The following is a 21,052-nucleotide window of genomic DNA, read 5'->3' as shown; positions in this document are numbered from 1 at the left end:
AATTTTCCTCAAACAAACATTGAATTCCTCTTGGAATTGGAATTACATGTTCTTTTATATTTCACACATTGTCAAGGTTTCTCATTATCAAACCCAAAAAATGTTAGAAATCTGAAGTTAGGTCTCGACCAAACCTAAATGATTCCTTTAAATTCAAAGTCTCGTCATGCCTTTGGCCATTATGGATAAAACTAATGTCAGATTCAAAGTGGGCAGTGCAGCTTTACTTCAACTTCAAATGCAAAGCTTCACATCCTTCTTTTATATGTCACAAATGTATGTCATTTATTTTGAAGGCACAAAAACAATGAAAACTAACACATAAGAAACAAGAATGCATTGGTGTATTTTATATACACTTACAAAACACATGACAAAATACTATAATTTCTATCTGGATTGACATGAAGTATTTGTTAATAATTTTTTCTAAAATCCACAGGCTTTCATTCCTTGAATATGTAATTCTGCTGGTTTGGTGGTGGTGGATGTTTCCAGAGAAGTTTCTTAATCTAAACAAATATCCATATAAAGTTTGAGAGGAGACATATAAAGATTTAGAAAGAATTATTGAATTATCAGATTCAGTTTCTGGCAGGTTTTGCTAATCATGAAGCTGTTCAGGATTATTTACTTTTCTGACCTACAAGTTGTATTCGGCTAATAATTTTCAGAATTGTGAGAAATACTCAAACACACACCTAAATTACTTGATATCAATTTCAACAAACCTTCTTCAAGATTCTAATGCAGATGAGGGATTTCACATGGGCATCATATCATCAATATTGCTAAAATACAGGGTACTCCCGTAAAACGATTACGGTTATAGTAAGATTTGGTCACAAGAAAGTAAAAACTAACATCTGTGGTGAAAAATTCCCTTCAGTTATTACAAAATTTTGATACAATTGACTCCCGTTAATAACGAAGTACTTGGGACCGGCAGTTTTCTTTCGATACATCAAAATTTCATTATATCCGAACAAATAAACAATAATAACATGAAAGAGATAATGTTGGGGCCTGAATTTTAGTTTGTTGTAACCAGAATTTTGTTACAATTATGTTCATTATAATGGGAAGGTACTGTATAATGAAAGAAAACTACCGGTCCTGTGGACTCTGTTATTACAGGAATCACCTGTACAAAGGAAGACACATGTGGTATGGCTGTCACAACATTATGCCCTGCAGTTATTGTATGGAATGAATTAAAAAACAATAAAACAACAATGATATTACATATTACAGTACTCTCCGCATAATCGGGTAGGCTCGAGCAGAGCGTTTCTTACCCGATTAAGCGGAGTACCCGATTAACAGAAGAACACGTCTCATTCACAATTGACACACACAATGTGTATGTACATGCATTGTACACTGCACCAAACATCTACACCGTATGCTTAACACGCAAGCTTGCAAGGCACATTATACATACCTTACACTTGCTCATACAGTTACGAGCAATAATTTAATGTGGACAATGTGTCTTCAGAAAACTTTGTCGTTTAACTATGGACTCCTCGCTAACACACAGGCGTTTTCCGAAATGAACGCGTCTGTGTGCATTAGTCACGTAGAACGTCGGATTACTTTTCAAGAAGTGACTGGGGAAAAGCAAAATTTTGGAGCTGGAGCATGGCCAGATTTTCGTTGCAAACATCTCGTATTGTGAATTTTGTTGCGGAGCAAGGGAGGAGCGCAAGTGTGTTCAACTCAATGCCATGTCTGTCCATGCAATTGTGAGTGCCAGCTACCACGGCTACATGTGTAATGTTCGTTTACATGTGGCAAGTCGGTACTGGTACATGTGTTTTCATGTTTAATCACTCCCCAAATGATCGGTCTTCTTTGCAAATTAAACGGAGAATGCGATTAGCCGTGGAAATTTTGACATTGATGATTTCTTGAAGTGTTATATCTGCGATAATAGGTGGGTAGAAATTCAATTAGAAGAATTTTTTTACCCATTTATGCGGAGAGGCAACCCAATCATCAGGTAATTTTAATGTGCATTGGAACTGATTTTGACATTACTACCCAATTAAACGGAGTACCCGTTTAAGCGATACCCGATTACGCGGAGAGTACTGTATTGACTTTACAAGAATTTCATTAGAATTACAATATGAATTTAAGAATTGATGGTTTACACAGCAATTTATGCACTAATATGCAGCATATATTGACAAATGACAAGTGCTAAAATTCAAAAAATGACTTGGGAATTGAGTGTACATTGTAATGATAAAATCCTGTATAAAATGTTATAGCACCAACTGTAATTCTGTCCCACACAGAAATTCATACATTCACAACATGTGATGTACCATAAGGAGCTTTGAATATACCTACATTTCCACAAATTCAGTAGGGAATAAAAGCAAGCAAACTGAAAGGGAAATACTGCCTAGTTAAACAGTGTGGGAATGCTCTAATGTCAACCACCAGATATATTATAAAACCAGAAACTTTTGCAAATTTCACAAGGAGCCAATATTTGCGAAAGTAAAATACATGTGAAGGGATTGTCTACACAATGCATTGAATTCCAGTGGCAATTTGCGAAAGTTTCATGCTGTGAAAAAGGCCATCAGCTCCAATTCAAGTAAGTTTCCTGCCACAAACATTACTGGTTTTACAGTCTACTGGTGTATTCCCCATCACTCACACGCCAGAAATTCAAGACAGAACAGCTGTCTTCACAGTTTGAAAATATAGAATCAGAAGTTGAAAGGTCAGGTAAGCATTCTTTTGACCATTATTATTATTTTTTTTTTTTGTCATTACAATTTTGCCCTGATTTTTGGAAATAAATAAAAGCAACATGCGCTCCAAAAGTTCATCAAAACAAATAAAAATATTAAAAACATATATCGGAAATTTATTTAAAAAGAACATGTCGGAAGATTCATTTCATATCAAAAGACAAAAGGTAATTCATACACTACTTTGACAAACAACTGCATCCTCCGATGGTTATTTCTCAGAGTTGTTTATGTTGTGATTCAGTTGAAGTATTTAGATCCATCTATCCTTCATTACAGTCTGATTATCTAATGGATAGCGTTAACAATGGAATTTATTCTTACAATCTCAAAATTAGCCAAAACAATGATGCAGATCTCTTAAAGAACTTTTCTATAAAAAGAGGAGGATGAAATGGTACAACATGGTCGTGGCAGCCAAAAGGGGTGACTTATGAGGAATTTTTGTTGTTTTTGTAATAGAACATTGCATCATTTACCCAAACAGATGGAGGCAACTTCTATTGCAGGCTTTACCTACTGCCAGTACACGGTACATCTGACACACGTATCAAAACAGCAATTGGAACTCTACACGAAGGCTCAAATATCACTTGACACGTGGCTGCTGCTGTCATTTTTTGACCACATGTCTTTTGAAACCCAGAGGAGAGTTAACCACCTCACTCCCAATTGTCTGAATTTGCATGTAAACACTGGGGGTCCATCTGATTCTAGGAAGCAGTGGTCTAAAGACGCAAGGCACACAAAGCTTACGGGAGTATCCTTGTGGTTGGATAGGGCAGGTTGAAGAGTCGTTCCAGTTGTGATGTATAGCACCAGTTCACAGGTTCAAAACCACATGTATTGTCCGGGGCGGTTAAATGTTTTCTTCGCAGTTCGCGCCCTGCATCGCGGTCATTGATTGCGAGAATCAAGTGCGTACCTCACGTCGTCCTGACTAACGTTGAGGCGTACCCGCTGTCCCAACTCATTGGTGCTTGCCTCCAGAAGTAGCAGCCTCGTGGAGGCCAGCCGTTTGCACACACCCCAGACGTCGGACACGGTTGGTGGCTGCAAGCCTGTATGGTATTGGTAAAGAGAAAATAACAAGAGAGTCACATCTATCCATACTAATATGTTAGGAAGCTTGTTTGATAAAAAGTATTAATGACTGACCTTAATGATCTTCACTAGAGCCTATCATCTTCATATCAACTTTCACATGTTTCTAAATTAATTTATTTTTTCAGCCTTATAAGTTCTTTCTTTGTGAGTGCAGAAATATGGGTGCATGTTGACTCACCTATATACAAATTTAAGGTCAGTTTACACTATTATTTGTAATCTTTCATTCACAACACATCCATGGCATTCCCTGTATATATCACACTTGTTCATGACAATGTAGATACAAGTGTACAACAGTGGAAAAATGAAAAGATACAGTTAATCTTAGGCTTTGTATAAGCTTACCCTCTATTCTGCAGAGAGATACATGTTGCTGTAGAATCTGTAGAGAGAAGAAAAGATAAGAGACCGGTTTAAGATGGCATGTGTTAGAAATTACCTAATTACCCAATCACTTGTCTTTACACCAATAACGGGGGCCAACTTGTCCAGTTCAACAATGAAGAATATCATATCTGTTTTGGCATTGCTGCAAAAGTAAAAATAAAATAAATTCCAGGCCATGGATATTGTCATGAACAGGATGTAATCATCTGTACAACTGATGAATAAATTGTAACTGTGCCTTTTGAATATCATTCTGATCATACAGATTTCTTACTATTGTCAAGGAATTGGCTCAGCAAATTTAGATGGAGTGCTCCATGGCACTGTGTCAAAATATACCACGTTATAAAACAGACTTTGACCAATGAAAGACATTGTTTTGGATGACTGGCATATAAAATATTGAATAAAAACATGCTTTCAAGTAGATAAACACACTTCATCAACATTACAATAACATGTCCTACCTCAACAAGAGATAAAATAATGTAATAGCATGCAAACAAACAGTCAATCCTATGCACTACCTCAGCAGCATGTTGTAATTTATTGTACAATGATCAAGTATTTTGTCTCACAACAAATATGCCAAATCACCTCAGCAAAAGTGGCCTCTTCCAAGCCGGACTGTCTGAATTCTGAGATAACTGCACGCAAGAAGATCTGCTCCTGTTCAGATGCCAGCCTGTGATATACAAGGAAAATGTTGGGTAGAAAAGTTGTAAAGATTGTAAAATTGAACTTCATTTTGTGAACCACAAACTCTTCTTAGGCCCCACAGCACAAAATCTAGAAATCTGTCAGTCATACCATATCATAATCACAACAATCAGTTCAATAGCACTATCCATCATAGAGGTACATCCATCAATTAAACTATCATTTCTGATTGGTCAATTTACAAAAGGAATGGATAAATACTGTGTGATGTCCACCCATTGCTATGCAGTCTCATTACCACAGAACTGAATTAGTGATTCCCTCCATCGATCCAATACATTATAATAAAGTGGCGGTTGTAGGATTTGCAGAGTGAATGAGCAGATTTTCAGATATCTATACCAAGGCATCACAGTGTCTGTGTTTGCTAGCACTGTTAAGCCTTTATCACAACGTTGGATTTCAAGCCTGCAATGTGTGATCAGTAACCTGTCATCATGTATTTTGCCTTACATGCAACAGGGTTTATTTTTAAATATCAGACAGCCTTTCACTAGGTAACTCATTTCACATATTCAAAAATTTCCATCACACGTATTGTACCTTAAAACATAATTTGTCATACACATGACATGTTGCACATGCCATACAGAGATATTGCCTACTATTGCAACTATTGTATGGCACCGGCTTCAAGAAAGGGGAATAGTCTGGCTTCATCATGGCATCAACAGATGGCGCTATTTCACAAACAGAATTTGTCAGGTTGTCTCGATGCATCATTTGAATATGCAGGGTAAGTGAAAGCACCTCACAGCTGCCACCAATACACAAGGCATGTTAGGTGTAGTGCTATTTAAGCCGGATTTGGCCAACAGATGGCAACATGAGTATACAAGAATATTGCAATCATTTAACCCTTTGCACGCCAGATTTATTACCTGTCCATAGGTTCGAAAGTGAAATATGTGCACATTTGATTCGTTGGCACAGAGGGAAGGGTTGATTGGTTGTAGTAAGGTTCTGCATTTGAGCAAAATATGTGAAGTTGGCAAATCATGATCTATTGAGTCGGGTGTGCAAACGTGACACACACACAGCGTTAACCCTTCCAGGACCACCAACCTTAAATCCCGTTACCCATAGGATTGAAGGAGTTGAAGGGGGTCAAACCTCACCTCATGGCCATGATTTTGGGAGAGCAGAACATCTCGGTGACCGCCGCGTTGACCTGGGCCATCCCAACCACCGCCTTCTTTTTGTCCTTCCCAGCAGCGACCTCCGCAATCTCCGTTGCCCGGCGACAGATGTCCAGGGCCCGCCTGGCATCACCAGAGATGGCAGCCACCTGTCAGGAAGATAAAGAATAGACAACATGAAGTTTAGTTACGTGCATGTCCACTGGTTAATCACGGTAATGTTGCAGCTCCACTGCTTTTGCAATATATAATGTGTCTGTGCTTTATATTCCCTGGGGTGACAAGTTCTCCTATTTCAAAATAATGAAGTCTGAATTCTTGCAAACTTTTTAACATATCGCGAGTGATCCTCATCGGATCTTGTCTAACACTGACCTGATAGTTAAAGGACAAGTTCACCTTCATAAACATAAGGATTGAGAGAATGCAACAATATTAATAGAACACATCAGTGAAAGTTTGAGGAAAATTGGACAATCGATGCAAAAGTTATGAATTTTTAAAATTGTTGTGTTTGAACCGCTGGATGAGGAGACTACTACAGCTTGTGAGTCATATGCGTACAACAGTATAAAGAAAATGTAAAGAAAATTCAACATATTTTCACTTTTTTCGCATAATAAAAGAGCACTTGACTTGCCTCTTTCTAAAGGTACGGGGAATAATATCACCCATAACATATGTCGGTAACGAGTCAGGGGAATGTGTACTTTTTTCAGAAGATGAAATTTTGTGAAATTCTCTTTATATTTTCCTTGTATTGTTGTACGCATGTGACATCTAAGTTATTCATACACTGCAGTAGTCTTCTCATCCAGCGGTTACTGCACAAAAACTTCAAAAATTCATAACTTTTGAACGGATTGTCCGATTTTCCTCAAACTTTCAATGATGTGTTCTTCTAATATTGCTACATTCTCTCAATCCTTATGTTTATGAAGGTGAACTTGTCCTTTAACCAACGAAGTTGAATTCATCAGACTCTGACCTGATACACTTCTTTGGGTGGCCAGAAACAACAAACTGATTTTAAAAAGAGGAAAAAAAATCTCTGTGGAACAGGGGCATTACTGTATAAGTGGTTATTTTCGCGAATTTCGCAAATCACAGTTGGATCGCGAATTTAAAAACACGTGAAAATGTCGCCATACACTAGAGTAACAATACATGCAAGATAGCATTGGTGTCAATTCGCGAAATCAACATCTCGCGAAAATGTCTCTCACCCTCTAATTCGCGAAAATATCTGTACGCAAAAATAACAGCTTATACAGTATCCAAAACAACCTTTCAGAGTCAGTTGGAGCAAATATCCTCACCTTCCTGGCTGCCAGCTGAACAGCATCGGGCTGGAAGGCATCTATTCCTCTCAGACGACTCTCAACGATCTCCTGCAGCTGCTTGTAGGTGTAAGGCTGGAATGTCATCCTGGTTAGACCCTAGGGATTTACAAGACAGGCCAGCTTTGAAATTAATGGGTGCCTAGTTTCAAGTTTTTTCCTCTACCTTCAACATAATCAAGAACACAATACATACAATATGAACAAAAGGAAAGAGATACTAACATAAGAAGTCAAAACACAGGATACATTGTACTTTGGATGAGAAGTAAAGAAGTGAATCATTTGAGTGTCAAATAATGGGGGGGGGGGGGGTGTGGCTCCATATAGTGGCCTAAGGCCAACAAAATGCATGTTGAGTATTCAAATGTTCAGAAGAATGCAGACAAAAATGTCAACCATAATTTGTATCATTATATATTGATATGAGTGTAGTTGTCCAATTTGGCAGTGAAAAAGAGTTTACTCTGTGAATTGAATGTGGTTCACATTTAGACCATTTACATAAGCACCCACTTTTAACTTTATGTTACATGAGTGTATAATATTGGTAAAGTAAGAGAAGCTTTTCAGAAATATATTTGGATATCAGTTCTCATGAAGATGATGTCATCCTTGTAAAACTACAATTTCATTTTTTAAAGCGATGTACTCAATTCACAAAGGATGTGATGAATTCAAAGAATTCAGGTGCATTCTTTAAAAATGTCATCCTAGTAAAACTACAATTTCATTTTTGTACAGGGATGTACTCAATTCACAGGATTTACTGAATTCAAAGAATTCAGGAGTAAACTTTACTGGTTGCAATCTTTACTGGTTGACTCCATATATAATAGCCTGAAGATTTTATGGGTCTAACTAGAAACATCATGCCCTCTGACTCTTGCCAACAAGACGGCTACCGGTATTACCTTGTGAGCATGGCAGCAGACAACAACATACAAAATAATGACACTCAGTAAAGTTCTCACCAGTCTACTGGCGACTCTGTTCATCATGATGCGCTCTGGGAGGTCCATGGTGTTTGCTATGGCGACGACGATGAGCTGGGCGTTGGGTCTCGTTGGCCAATCAAAGATGCTGTAGAGAACGCCTTGCTTTCTGGTCCACAGTAGATCAAGCTGGTGATGTAAATACCACAACAAAAAGCAGACTTAGTTACATTACTCGTCCCAACTTTGATTACCTCCAAGATTCTGGATGTCAGTGGACTTCATATTTGAAGAATTGAAAATGAAAAAAAAAAATTAAAGAAGATAAAAAACTGTATTTGCCAATGGTAAAGAATCCTTCAGAAAACTCACAAAAATTCCTGGACTTATGCAGACAGACAGTGATCCAGGACACTACCAAAATCCAATCATCTGTTCCTTGTGTCATTATCAACTTCTCCTGAAAATTTCGTCTAAATCTGTTCATAACTTTGTGAGTTATTTTTCAAACAGACAGACAGATGACCCAACGCCTGCAAAAACATAACCTCCTTGGAGGAGGTGATAACCATCATTTTTTTAGTTATAAAGCTTGAGGAAGGCTTGCAAAGTACACATATGATGCCACACTGCAAGGTTGCTAATGAGCATTAAAAAGGTACTTGATTCTTGATTATGATATATGCACATAAGTGAGGGTGATAGTAACAAGGTCCTATGTTTATTGACCCACAGTGGCTCCCTATACCTCCCCAAGTGTTACATTTGGTCATCCAGAAAGCCCTACAGTTGTTATCAGTTCAACATTGCCAGATTCCCATTCTCACAAGGATAATTTCACCAGGTGGGAGTCATGCAAAATCAGATCATCTGGGAATTGAACCAAGAACCCCTCCCCCTTCTAATGATGCAACCATGCAAATCACACAGCTGATATGTCTCCCAGTGCTCAAGATACAACCCTGTAGCTCACCTCATCTACCACAAGAACAGTAGGCACTCTGCTGGCTTTGTTGGAGCTGAACAGTTTGTCCAGGAGTGTAGCAGCGTGTTCGGGAGTGGCCTTCTTGCCTGTCAGGCTCTGGAGAGTAAACCAAACAATGTCAGACATTAAGGTAAAACATTACGTTTATACATGAAAAGTTTTATCGCAAAACGAGCTAACTTCATTCTTGCTGAGTTAAAATATTTGTGATCAAAGCTGCTAAAAAGACACGAGAAACTGATAAGAAAATGCCGGATATTTTTAATCATAACTTCTAGAATATTCCTTGTTATGTCAAAAAAAAATGAGGCATTACTGGAAAGGTTTCATTTTGTTCTATCTAATGATGGACTTATTTTGAAATGTTTAAAAATGGCGTTTAGCTCATTTTGCAATAAAACTCTTCACATACTGTATATGTATTTCAACAAGTACATGTGTCTTTATGTATGGATAAATTTACAAGCTTGCATCAGTGTAATTCTCAATTTAAACCCACAAGAAGTAATGCCCTTTCAGTAAAGAGTACAATCATATGTAGATTGGTTTCTGATAGCTCTTCAAAAGAGTCACAAAAATACTTTTGTGATGGATAGGACATTGTTTCTATTGCAAATGTGTATAACAACTCAGATATAAAACAGTGTATATGTGTATATAAATTATGCCAATGTTTGGTTTCTTTTCCTAATAGCATCATCCTTGTGATTTATCTTTCTCAAAATTACACCTGGAAACCAGAATAAACACAACAGCATCCCCCTGGTCTCCCCCTCCCCTCCCCCACCCCCCCCCCCCCCAAAAAAAAAAATCTGGAAACACCTGACTTACAGGAAAAATAAATAGCCAAGGAAACATTAAACTAACCTTGATGATTTCAACGTAAGCCTGGTGAGGGGAGGTCAGTCTCATGCCGTTGATCTCGACACATTTAAACTTGGGCACGTCGTCTGCTTTTTCGTCTTTCCTGAGCCAGTGTAAGACCTCCATGACGGTGGCAGTCTTCCCTGTGCCTGGCACTCCTGAGATGTACATACATCTGGTGGGGGTGGTAGAGGTGGTGGAGGTGGAGGTGGAGGAAGAGGAGAAGGTGGAAGAGGGGGAGGGGGGAGAGGAGGAGGAGGAGGAGGAGGAGGAGGAGGAGGAGGAGGAGGAGGAGGAGGAGGAGGAGGAGGAAGAGGAGGAGGAGGAGGAGGAGGAGGAGGAGGAAGAAAAGGAGAAGGAGGGGGAGAAGGAGGAGGAGAAGGAGGAGGAGCAGGAGGAAGAGGAGGAGGAAGAGGAGGAGGAGGAGGAGGAAGAGGAGGAGGAGGAGGAGGAGGAGGAGGAGGAGGAGGAGGAGGAGGGGGGGGGGGGGGGGAGGAGGAGAAGGAGGAGGAGGAGAAAGAGGAGGAGGAAGAGGAAGAGTTAGAACCAATATATAGCAAAACTCTACACAAACAAACAAGGCAAACAAACAGCTGCAGAAAAATTCCTGTAAACATCGCTAAAGCTGGAATTGAGATTGGTCTAAGAACACAACTCTGTCACTGAATGTTAACCACTATCACAGTAATGTTTCTGGGCCAGAGGGATAATTTGCTGTATTTGTAAGTCTGAAGATGACAGGCAATGAGGACATCTCTGAATGATTAGCGTAACGAACAGCATTCATCATGTCAACAAAAATCTCCGGCCAACATTTCCTTGCTCACGACATTAGATCTTCTGCAAATTCACTGTAAGAACAACTGAAACAGAAGGAGCATGTGGTCTGAATATAAATGATCTTTGCATATTGATTATAATGTTTCTGAACAGAAGTTAACCAACACACTATAATCATTATCAGCCTCACAGAGTATATTCAGTACATCTGAAATGCCACTCAGGGATTAAAGATTCAATGCAAAAGTCAATCATTTGCCGTAATAGCACTGATCGTTTTGATGTGCTGCTTCTCACATAGTCCCACATATTGACATCCTTGCAGGAAAAACATTTTGCAGCTGTGAGAGTGCAAGAGCTCATTAACCAACTTACCCCCCAGTGCCATCCAGCAACTTGCTCTTCACAAAGGCATAAATGTCTGCAAACTCTTGATCCCGACACGGCAGACTGTCCGGCACAGCTGAAACATGTAACCTACAGGACATAGACATCAAAATCATTATAAGTTATTTTGTAATAATGGATTGTCACAGCACAGAATTTGACCGAACCATCTAATAAAGCACATCCTGTTCATGAAACAAACTAGATATATCCATTGAAAACAATGGGAGTGAAAGTTTCATTTACACTGAAATTTGTTGTTCAAAGACACAATCTCTGACAGGTATGGTGGTCACCCAAAAAGGCCCAAGTACATCATCTGCCCTAAGACAGATAGAGGTACTAGTACCTACCGAACCCTAGCATGTTCCAGAGGTCTTGAGGGAGTCTTGCAAGGCGTGGCTCTGCTGTGAATCCCCGGTGTGGCATCTTTCCTGGAAAACTTTCTCTTCCTACCAACCTAGTGCAGTAACATGAGAGGAGCATGATAACAACTTTACAATCAAATACACAAAACAGCATACAAATCATTGTACACAACAACAAAAGGTTAAAACTTTTCCAAAATTTGTTTTTCACACTGTGCCACTTTCAGTGCATTTCAATTGTTTGGACTTTAACCAAAGAGAATATTCATGCATGTATATTAATACTCTAGGAAAACATTGGCATGTTCTAATTTTCGTTTTTTTTTCTTGGTAAAGTAGAGCATGAAATTTGCATAAATTTGTACATAAAAAAAAAGTCATGGTCACAGTACTTTGATAAAGTGGAGTATTGTTGAGATTGAGAGCTCAAAACTTCATCTGTCCTCAAGGTGGCTTTGTTCTTATAATGCAACTTCAGATGACATAAAAACTAAATACTGCTTCATGAAATCAAGTCAGGCCAGTATGTACATCATAATTTGGATAACAAGATATTGTACTGAATAGCACTGATAGTAGTGATTATTTTCAGAGCTGTTTATGCGTTACAGTACGTGCTGGGTTTCCAGCTTTGCTAACCTGCGCCTTGGGTGTCGCCTCTTGAGAAGCTGACATCTTTCTCCTCTTCAGTGTGAGTTTGATGTCATAATCATCGTCATCATCATCATCCTCATCACTGGGATCTTCATCCTCCTTTGGCTCAAACGTCAACTTCCTTCTCCGTGGAGTAGACTTATTAGTGTCCTTCGGTATTGGAACTGACTTCATGCAACTTTTCGTTTTCCTTGTCGACGCCCCCCTGGACAATCTACTTCCCCTGCCACCGACCGTCTGGGGAACTTGGCTGACTCTGGTCTTTTTCTGGATGGGCGTGGAAGGCAAGGTCAGTTTGCTTTTCTTGGACATGGATTTGCTGTGTCCCCTACTCAATTCGGTAATGCTGTCCCTGCTCGGTGTCTTCAGTTGGGTAAGTCGCCCGCTCGCCCCCCTTCCACAGGGTTTCTTGTCCCTTTCCTCTAGCATCGCTGCTTTTGATAGGCGGGGCTTGAGGAGGGAGAGGTTCACCCTTGTGTTTGGCATGAGCAGTCTCTTTTGGGCGCTCCCCTCCACCACCTTCTTGGGAGGCCTCCCCCTTGGCCTCTTTTGGGAGCTCCCCTCCGCCACCTTCTTGGGAGGCCTCCCCCTTGGCCTCGGGGTGGGGGTTCCCTTCTGAGTCTTGGGCTGTCTCCATGGCGATGCATCATCATCAGATGAGAACATCTCCCAGATCTCCTCTGGAGAGAAAATCTGGTTGCGTCTAGCAGGAAAGCTCCCTGAGAAAATGATGGTGTTACATGTAGTGTCAGTGGACATGAAAAGAGATTTTGTATTGTATAGGTATCATTTTTTTCTTCATCACAAATGCTATTTCTTTGATTCTATATTCTTGCTCTCTCTCTTAGTCTTAACGAACTATATTTATAAGCATCTTGAATCTATTCTTCCTATGCATACATGTAATTCTATTTGTTTAGAAAACAAGCAATAACTTGTGGATTTCAAAAAAAAAAATGACAAACAGTGTGGTGTGCAAAATTATTGCATCATGAATGAATCATCAATTATCAGTAATGATAGGATCCAATTAGTATTCATATTTGCCAATGTCAAAGCACGGGTGTGTATGCAGCATTATCCTACAAAAGAAAGCAAGCCAACCAACAGAAGAGGATGTACTTGTACAGTATCTCCATGATTTCAAAGAGGTCTTACCCATGTCCTTGGGTTTAGTGTTCTCCTTTCCACGTTTTTTCTCCCTCTGTGGCTTCACTACCTCTTCTTCTTCTTCCTCCTCCTCCTCCTCTTCCTCCTCCTCTTCCTCCTCATCATCCTCTCCATCTTCAGACTGCTCCGCCTCTTCTTCAACTTCTTCCTCAGCCTCAGATTCCGATTCCGATTCCGGTTGTATCAGAGGTGTGAGAGTGTTCCCCACTATGCTGTAGCGCACAAAGAAGACCTCTGGTCCTCGCCTCTCCTTCCTGGTCTGTGAAACGCAATCAACAGCTTCCTCTTCCACCTAGAAAGGACAGGGATAAAAGCAGAAAAGACCAAACTTATTTTCAAAAACAAGACATGGGTGTTCTCAGTGTTGAGGCTGTGTTATGCCACACGTGGCAGCCAACACTTGCCATCTCAGCTTCTGTACATCAGGAATACTACTCTTGGTGCTCTTGCTCGTACTTCACACCAAACTCTGAGGTGATTGCTGAAATACAAAGTAATAATCTCTCAAATCTGAAATTCAAGAACCATTGGAGCTGATTACATTCCATCTCCCCTTTTGAGAATGATAAATGATAACCGGAACTTGGTTTGCAGTAACTTCGTAGAATGATGCTGTTTGTCAGTGCAAACTTAATTTTTGCCTACCAAACATTTTCCAGTGATGGTCTCGGCATCTATCTCCACTGAGGTGAGGCCTCCTTTGGAAACCTGGTACTCAAAGATCTCTTGCGGATGGATGCCGGGCAGCTTCTTGGCTATGTTGGCTGGGAGCTCAGATGGACGCATGTACCACTGCACCCTGGCTCGTCGTGGGTCATCTGTATGCTCCTGCCCTGGAAATCATTTTTTTTTTTTAAATAAGAAAAGGAAATGAAGAGAGATTGAAAAGGGTGTAGCAAACTGTTGGTGAAAGGACTAATTCAAAGATTTGTAAATTTGTCCTCCCACAATACACCAAAATATTGTGTTTGTGAATCATATATCCCCAGTTAACTGTACATGCCTTGTGTCAGTTTTAACCATGTATATGAGGTATGAGATGCAAACATTAAAAGAGCATGATTCTGCTTTGAATACAGCAAAGTTGTCATTTTCATTTTCTTTTAATTTATGACTGCCTTTATTTCAAAGCTTTCTTGGTACCTATTTCATGTAGTCACTCTTTTATTCAATCATTCATTCATTCAATTTGTATTATCTATCACTTGCTTCTTTTTTTTTCTTGCTAATACTACAAGCATTTTTCCTCTCAAGTTGTCCCACAAGCTACTCCGTACTACTAGTACCACTATCATCATACCGTGATTTTCCATTCTTACCATTGTCAAAAAGGTCCTCCACTCGAGCAATAAATGACTCTTCATCCTCCCCTTCCACAAAGACATGATCACCAACTTTAATTGATCCCGTCTCAGGGAGATGGAAACCTCTGCAAAAGACAAACATGACGACAGAACACAGAAGGCTATGAATGGTTGGTATTAACAACAGATGGAATATCAACTCTTTGACTTTGCTTCTCTCGCGTTTTTAACATTTGATAACTTCATAGTGATTCACACTTTGATGAAAAAGTATAGACCCTTAACCTTGAATGTTGTATACCGGTATGCCAAATATTTTGCAAGGTTCTTATTCTTATGATTTTTGTGAGTCGGGTTGTGTATATTCACAAATTTAGAAACATATAACTCTGATCCCAACATGACTGCACTGTGGATGCGTACATTTCTCAGCTCGTTACTGTAACCATTACTCCACAATTGTCTGACTTTGTGTGAATTTAAACCATTACGAAATTGTTGAGAAATCCTGGACATTCAAAAAAATCAAGTATCAAAGATAAGGCATACAAACTTATGCTAATCTTTCAGTTTATTATAGACCAACGACAACGTTAGAGCAACTTTTCTATTACAATTAGTGCTGCCAGCTAAGCCACGTCTTTTTAAAACTAAAAAGTAACAATAGCATAATGTTACACTTGTTTATTCAAATAGAACTAACACTAACAGTTAACGTTAGAGGTCTAACAGTTAGAACTTGTAACATGTATTGTTAGAAGTCTATGAGTTAGAAGTAGAAAAGTCTAGTACAAAGATAAAATTGTTAGTAAGTGTTCATGTTCCAAGTGAGATAATCGAGAAATCCAGTCAAATTGCTCGTCTAAAACTGCAAACAATTTAATACGTATGCATAGACTGTCTGTATCACAACTTCACTAGTTCTACACCTCAACACTTGGTGGCCATTTTTAAATGCCCGACAGCGTGGCCTCGGAAAGTCGATAAACAAAAAGTTGACCGTGCCCGCGCCCGGCGTGCGTGTGTACTGCAATAATGAGAGCTTTCTAACGTTACTTACTCATAGTGTTGATTGCATCGGCGCTTAGTCTTGCCGTCACTTTTCGGTTTCCCAATCCATACAAAACCTTTCTTCTTCCTCATACGTTCAGTCCTGTCAGTACTCATATTCGCTTTAGAAATCTTTTATCCGTTTTAAAAGCTTCTAAAAGTTCTAATCTAACGTTAGTTGGGTAATTGGTTCATATACGTCCGTGCGTGAGAGACCCAGCCAGCTGCTCTCATCACATCGATAGCAAAAAACGCTTCCCGGCAAACCTGTCAACAAAGTCGGTTTTCGCGGGAGGTCAATCACATGATTACATAGACGTGAAACCAGCAGATGCTATATTATTTTTGTTCTTTTTTTTTCAACACCAATTGCAGAACCCATACATTGTATGCAGTATATTTTTTTCGTATTATTCTTGTTATATTTGAATGTCAGTTTGATAATCAAATCGAAATACTGATGACTGCATATACAATTTTGCTGTAACATTCTGTTTTATGTATACTAAACAAGCTTTGCATTGGTACCGTGTTAGAAGGCAAGATGGCGAATCGCACGGTGAAAGACGCCCGTAGCATAAAGGGTACCAATCCGCAGTATTTGGTGGAGAAAATCACCCGCTCTCGGATCTATGAATCGAGATATTGGAAAGAAGAATGCTTTGCTCTCAGTGGTATGAATATTTTGATAAGAGTTATCGTAACAGTTTCTAAAATGTGTCATGTAAATATGGTTCGTTACCAGGCAGAGCGTCACCGTGCATTGGTGCACCGCCAGCAACGAACGGCAGCGTCGCGTTGTATCAGGGAGGTGGTCTCCCTGGTTGAGGCGGGCGGGCTGCGCTGAGCGCGGGTAGCGTCGGCTGTTGGCTTGCGAGGTGTGTTGCGGTCGTTGATGAGATCCAGGCGTAAAGTTAGTTTATTGTTAATGTTGTTGGAGTGTGCATATGGGGATGATGTGTTGACTGCGGATTACATCCGGGCCGGGAGGACTAACTATTTTGCTGTTGGTAGCAAATGGTAGAATTCTAGGTCGTGTTGCTTGAAATGACATAAATTTACATGGACAGCAACGTCAACTGGGAAAGGCACAGTGGTATTTAAAAATTTGGCATAATCGTGATATAGTCCCCACCTCTCCGTTGGGGACTAATTACAATCCCACCTAGTACCTACTATGTACCTAGTTGGGAGTGTAGCACGTATTGCGTAGTGTGTACAGCTGTACCAGTCTTGCGGATTTTGACGCAACTGACGTCATGCTTGGTCAATAGCCGTGAGACAACACACACTAAAGTGACACACACACTCTTCATACAGTACTGCGTATCTCCGTGTATCTCCCTCTATTATATGGTCGTGATATAGTCCCCACTCTATGGGAAACTGCGTGCGAATTACACGTGGTGGGGACAATTTCACGACCATAAAGTAGCCACTCCCCCTCTGTTATGCTCGTGATATAGTTCCCACACAACGACGAACTGTGCGTGTTTTGAATGGAGGTGGGGATTATTCCAACAGTATATATACTCGTGATATGGTCCCCCCTCCACGGCGAACCGGCTGCGTTATGTATGTCAGTGGGGACAATTTCCACGATGCCTAATGCGGATCGCTACTCAAATCTCTCTCCTTCCTTTTGCCGCCAAAACATGGCTATACAGACATTAGCAACAATAATGTTTTAGTTCATGCATAAATCTCGCGTGGATTAGTGACGACAACGTACAATTCCAAAATCTCTAGAGAGATTTTGAGAGAACGGGATCGGAAACCTGTGCCCGTTTCTAGACACTTTACGTTTTAAACTTGATTTGAAAAATCTTTCTCCTTCCTTTTGCCGCCAAAACATGCCTATACTGACATTAGCAACAATAATGTTTTAGTTCATGCATAAATCTCGCGTGGATTAGTGACGACAACGTACAATTCCAAAATCTCTAGAGAGATTTGGAGAGAACGAGATCGGAAACCTGTGCCCGTTTCTAGACACTACGTTTTAAACTTGATTTGAAAAATCAAACACAAATTCCCCAAATTGCAAAATTGTACCATTGCGATTTATATTCATTGCGTTGCTGCGAAGATATGCGTGTGAATTCGTATGATTCTGTCGAGATAATTTTTCAGTGCCGACTGAGTTGAAATAATATGTGTGATTTTCCTTCCTTAAGTCGCCATATTTGTTTTGCCTATAAATTTCTATTGCCATACTCGGAAAATGAATTGTTCTCGCGCTCCGATTCGCAACATTTAACCGCGCTGTACGGTGCAGGCCCGTCTGAAATAAAAAAAAAAAAAAAAGTCAAGTTTGTTAATCTGAAAACGACAACTTTCGGATTACTAGTTCGTAAAAACAAACATCTTTCCTTTGTCGGACTAATAACTTTGGACTGAGATTTAAACCTTCGGCATAGCGAACTGTAACAATAACTTGCTACCTTTTCTTTATTGACATTTCAGGAAGCAGCATGCGTTTCGGTAGTTTGAAATGTGTAAATGTTGCGATTTCTTTCCCGTGCTAGTGCAGATTAAGTTCGGTCACGGCGAAAGTTCCTGTAGCCATTACGAAATTAATAAAAAAAAATAATGCAAGTCTTTTCAACAATGTATAACGCACTTCCGCATAGACTTTTATTAGTTTTGTTTGTACAAAAACTGCACGTCCGAGATTCTGCAACGCTTAAATTGCGTTTTAAATACAGCGTTGCGTGTGGTTTGATGGACTTGCATAATATGGACAGTTGCGTTTGAACGCAATTGAGTTTAACTGAGTTTCCTACACATAGTTTCGTATATGAATCCAAACGCAAGCCTTGACGTTCCGTGTGATTTGTATTGATGGACTTGCATTTGATTTTCAGAATGGATCTTGATTTTTAATTTTGCGTACGAAATAAAAAAAAAACAATTAATACAAGTTTTTTCAACAATAACGCACTTCCGTTGATGTTTAGAGATGCGTTTAAACGCAGTTTCTATAGTTTCGTACAAAATCGCAAGTCTTCTCTGGCGGCTGTGCTCTTCCGTTGAAATACTAGTACAGCGTTTCGTGTGATTTGATGGACTTGCATTTATTTTGATTAAAAAAACCCCAATGGAAGTCTTTTCAACAATAACGCACTTCCGTATATATAGATGTTCAGAGATGGTTTTAAATGCAGTTTTTATAGTAGTAATTAGTAAATAAAACAAAAACAATGCAAGTCTTTTCAACAATAACGGACTTCCGTATATGTTCAGGGATGGTTTTAAACGCAGTTTCTATAGTTTTGTATGAAAACCGTACATCTCTGCAACGCTCTTGCGTTTGAATACAGCGATTTTTTTTTTAATTTCTAGAGTTGTCTTTAAAGGCAAATGAGTTGTGATTTCATACACCTGCATTTGATTTGGGATTTGCATTTAATTACATAGTTGCATTTTAATTAATTTTCTAGTGAAATCATGAAAACGCAAACAAAATTTCACATGACAAATACATAATCATGTGTAATAATACGTGAAGTATGCAAGTGGGGGAGACCGTTATCAATAAGAAAATCGTTTGCTTTGGACAAAGGCCTCTCAACATTATGCCTTGATTGTTACATTTTTTTTCTTTTTAATTAGAGGTACGGAACACACGTAGAACACAATACTGCATAACATATAATCTGTTTTGTACACAAACTGCAGCGAAAATTATGACTAAATGAATGAGATAATAAATGAATAAGAAATGAATAAAGAAATAGAATAGCTGAATCGACCCACATCAAAGCCTTAAAATTCAAAGTAGTTTTCCGTTTATTCAAAAATGTAATAACATCTATAAAAAAATAACTATAAAAATTGCATCAAAGTAAAGAGAAAATACGGAAAATGCATTTAACTGACATAATACTACAGCAATAGCAATGACATTGCATGATCATCATCATCATCATCATTATCATCATCATAAATCAATATAAATACAACGACGCATGCACCCAACTTGCGCTTGCATGCCTCGGACGGGCCAACCGAATTCTTAATTGTTATAGGGTAATTGAAACATTTTCTTTCCTTTTGTTCTGCTAAAAATATATTATAGGCTACTTGTTTTCATCACATTGTTCAGTGTAGTATTCTGGCGGTAATTGAGTCAGGGTTTTTTTTTTTTTTCTCCCTCTCTCTCTCTTCTCCCTCTCTCTCCCTCTCTCTCACTCTCTCTCTCTCTCATTCTTCCACTCAAAGAGGAATCCGGTACAATGCTCTAAACGTGTAAAGAAGAAAAAAAAATTGAAGTCACAATATTATGTAAACAAAAATTGGTAGAACATAGAAAAGGAAAATAACAAGAAAAATGATTGACGAGAGGCAATTCGAACTTCGAGAAAGTCACACAAAAACAACAACAACAACAACAACAACAAAGCAATCATTTGTCCGATAAATCCAAGCAAGATAAACCTTGTGGAAATTGTCCCCACTGCCATATATAACGCAACGGGTTCCCTGTGGAGGGGGGACTATATCACGAGTATAATACTGTTGGAATAATCCCCATCTCCATTCGAAACACGCACAGTTTATCGTTGTGTGGGGACTATATCACGAGCATAACAGAGGGAGGAGCTACTCTATGGTCGTGAAATCGTCCCCATCACCGTGTAATTCGCACACAGTTTCCATAGAGTGGGGACTATATCACGACCATAATAGACGGAGATACACCGAGATAAAACAGAGTGTGAAGACAGAACTCCCGTGCGCGTTGAGGTGACCAATCAAGACGTAGACGAGAGCAGACAAGCGCAGCACAAGGAGATATGTGCATGTACAGATGTGTGCAAGGTAGCTGTTGGGATTCTATTAGTCCCCACCGGTGACGTTATACCCGAGGTGGGGACTATATCACGATTATGCCAAAAATTTTAATGGTATGCGGCCAGCGGCCGCACTCACAACCCTCAAATTTACACTTACTTTGTGTAACTGCGAACGCAAAGCGTTCGGCCTGTGTCGGGAAGGATATTGAGTCACGGTATCCGGTAGAGGGTAGATTCGTAGGTAAATTCCAACTTATGTACCGTACTCAAAATTTCTTCAATTTGA

The 21,052-nt window shown here is 39.4% G+C and overlaps 2 protein-coding genes across 2 annotated transcripts in view; one reads left to right on the top strand and one right to left on the bottom strand.

Moving 5' to 3' along the window:
- Positions 1–3,671: 3,671 nt before the first annotated feature.
- LOC139707980 (uncharacterized) lies at positions 3,672–16,084 on the bottom strand. Its single transcript, XM_071619972.1, has 15 exons — positions 15,978–16,084; positions 14,933–15,042; positions 14,259–14,446; positions 13,602–13,905; positions 12,429–13,162; positions 11,775–11,881; positions 11,410–11,511; positions 10,258–10,429; positions 9,379–9,486; positions 8,445–8,594; positions 7,450–7,569; positions 6,110–6,279; positions 4,869–4,956; positions 4,230–4,266; positions 3,672–3,835 (listed from the first exon to the last, which is right to left on the bottom strand). The coding sequence occupies exons 1-15, from the start codon at positions 16,082–16,084 to the stop codon at positions 3,672–3,674; spliced, it is 2,661 nt and encodes an 886-aa protein (XP_071476073.1).
- Positions 16,085–16,511: 427 nt separating this feature from the next.
- LOC139707990 (pre-mRNA-splicing factor 38A-like) overlaps positions 16,512–21,052 on the top strand; it is a 39,992-nt gene continuing 35,451 nt past the window's right edge. The window contains exon 1 of the mRNA XM_071619981.1: positions 16,512–16,641. Coding sequence (XP_071476082.1) covers positions 16,512–16,641 — 130 coding nt within the window. The remainder of the gene's footprint in view (positions 16,642–21,052) is intronic.

The sequence above is a fragment of the Diadema antillarum genome, unplaced genomic scaffold (genome assembly GCF_040938485.1).
Source record: "Diadema antillarum isolate AM-2024a unplaced genomic scaffold, OU_Dant_1.0 seq00001292_RagTag, whole genome shotgun sequence".
NCBI lineage: Eukaryota > Metazoa > Echinodermata > Echinoidea > Diadematoida > Diadematidae > Diadema > Diadema antillarum.
This window is presented reverse-complemented; position numbering and strand designations above follow the sequence as displayed.

Excerpts from the sequence above, each read along its gene's own strand:
- LOC139707980 (XM_071619972.1), bottom strand. The coding sequence starts at position 16,084 with ATGAGTACTGACAGGACTGAACGTATGAGGAAGAAGAAAGGTTTTGTA. Across the intron at positions 15,043-15,977 it reads CGATGCAATCAACACTATGA|AGGTTTCCATCTCCCTGAGA; the intron begins GTAAGTAACGTT and ends TGTCTTTTGCAG. Across the intron at positions 11,512-11,774 it reads CTGGAACATGCTAGGGTTCG|GTTACATGTTTCAGCTGTGC; the intron begins GTAGGTACTAGT and ends TATGTCCTGTAG.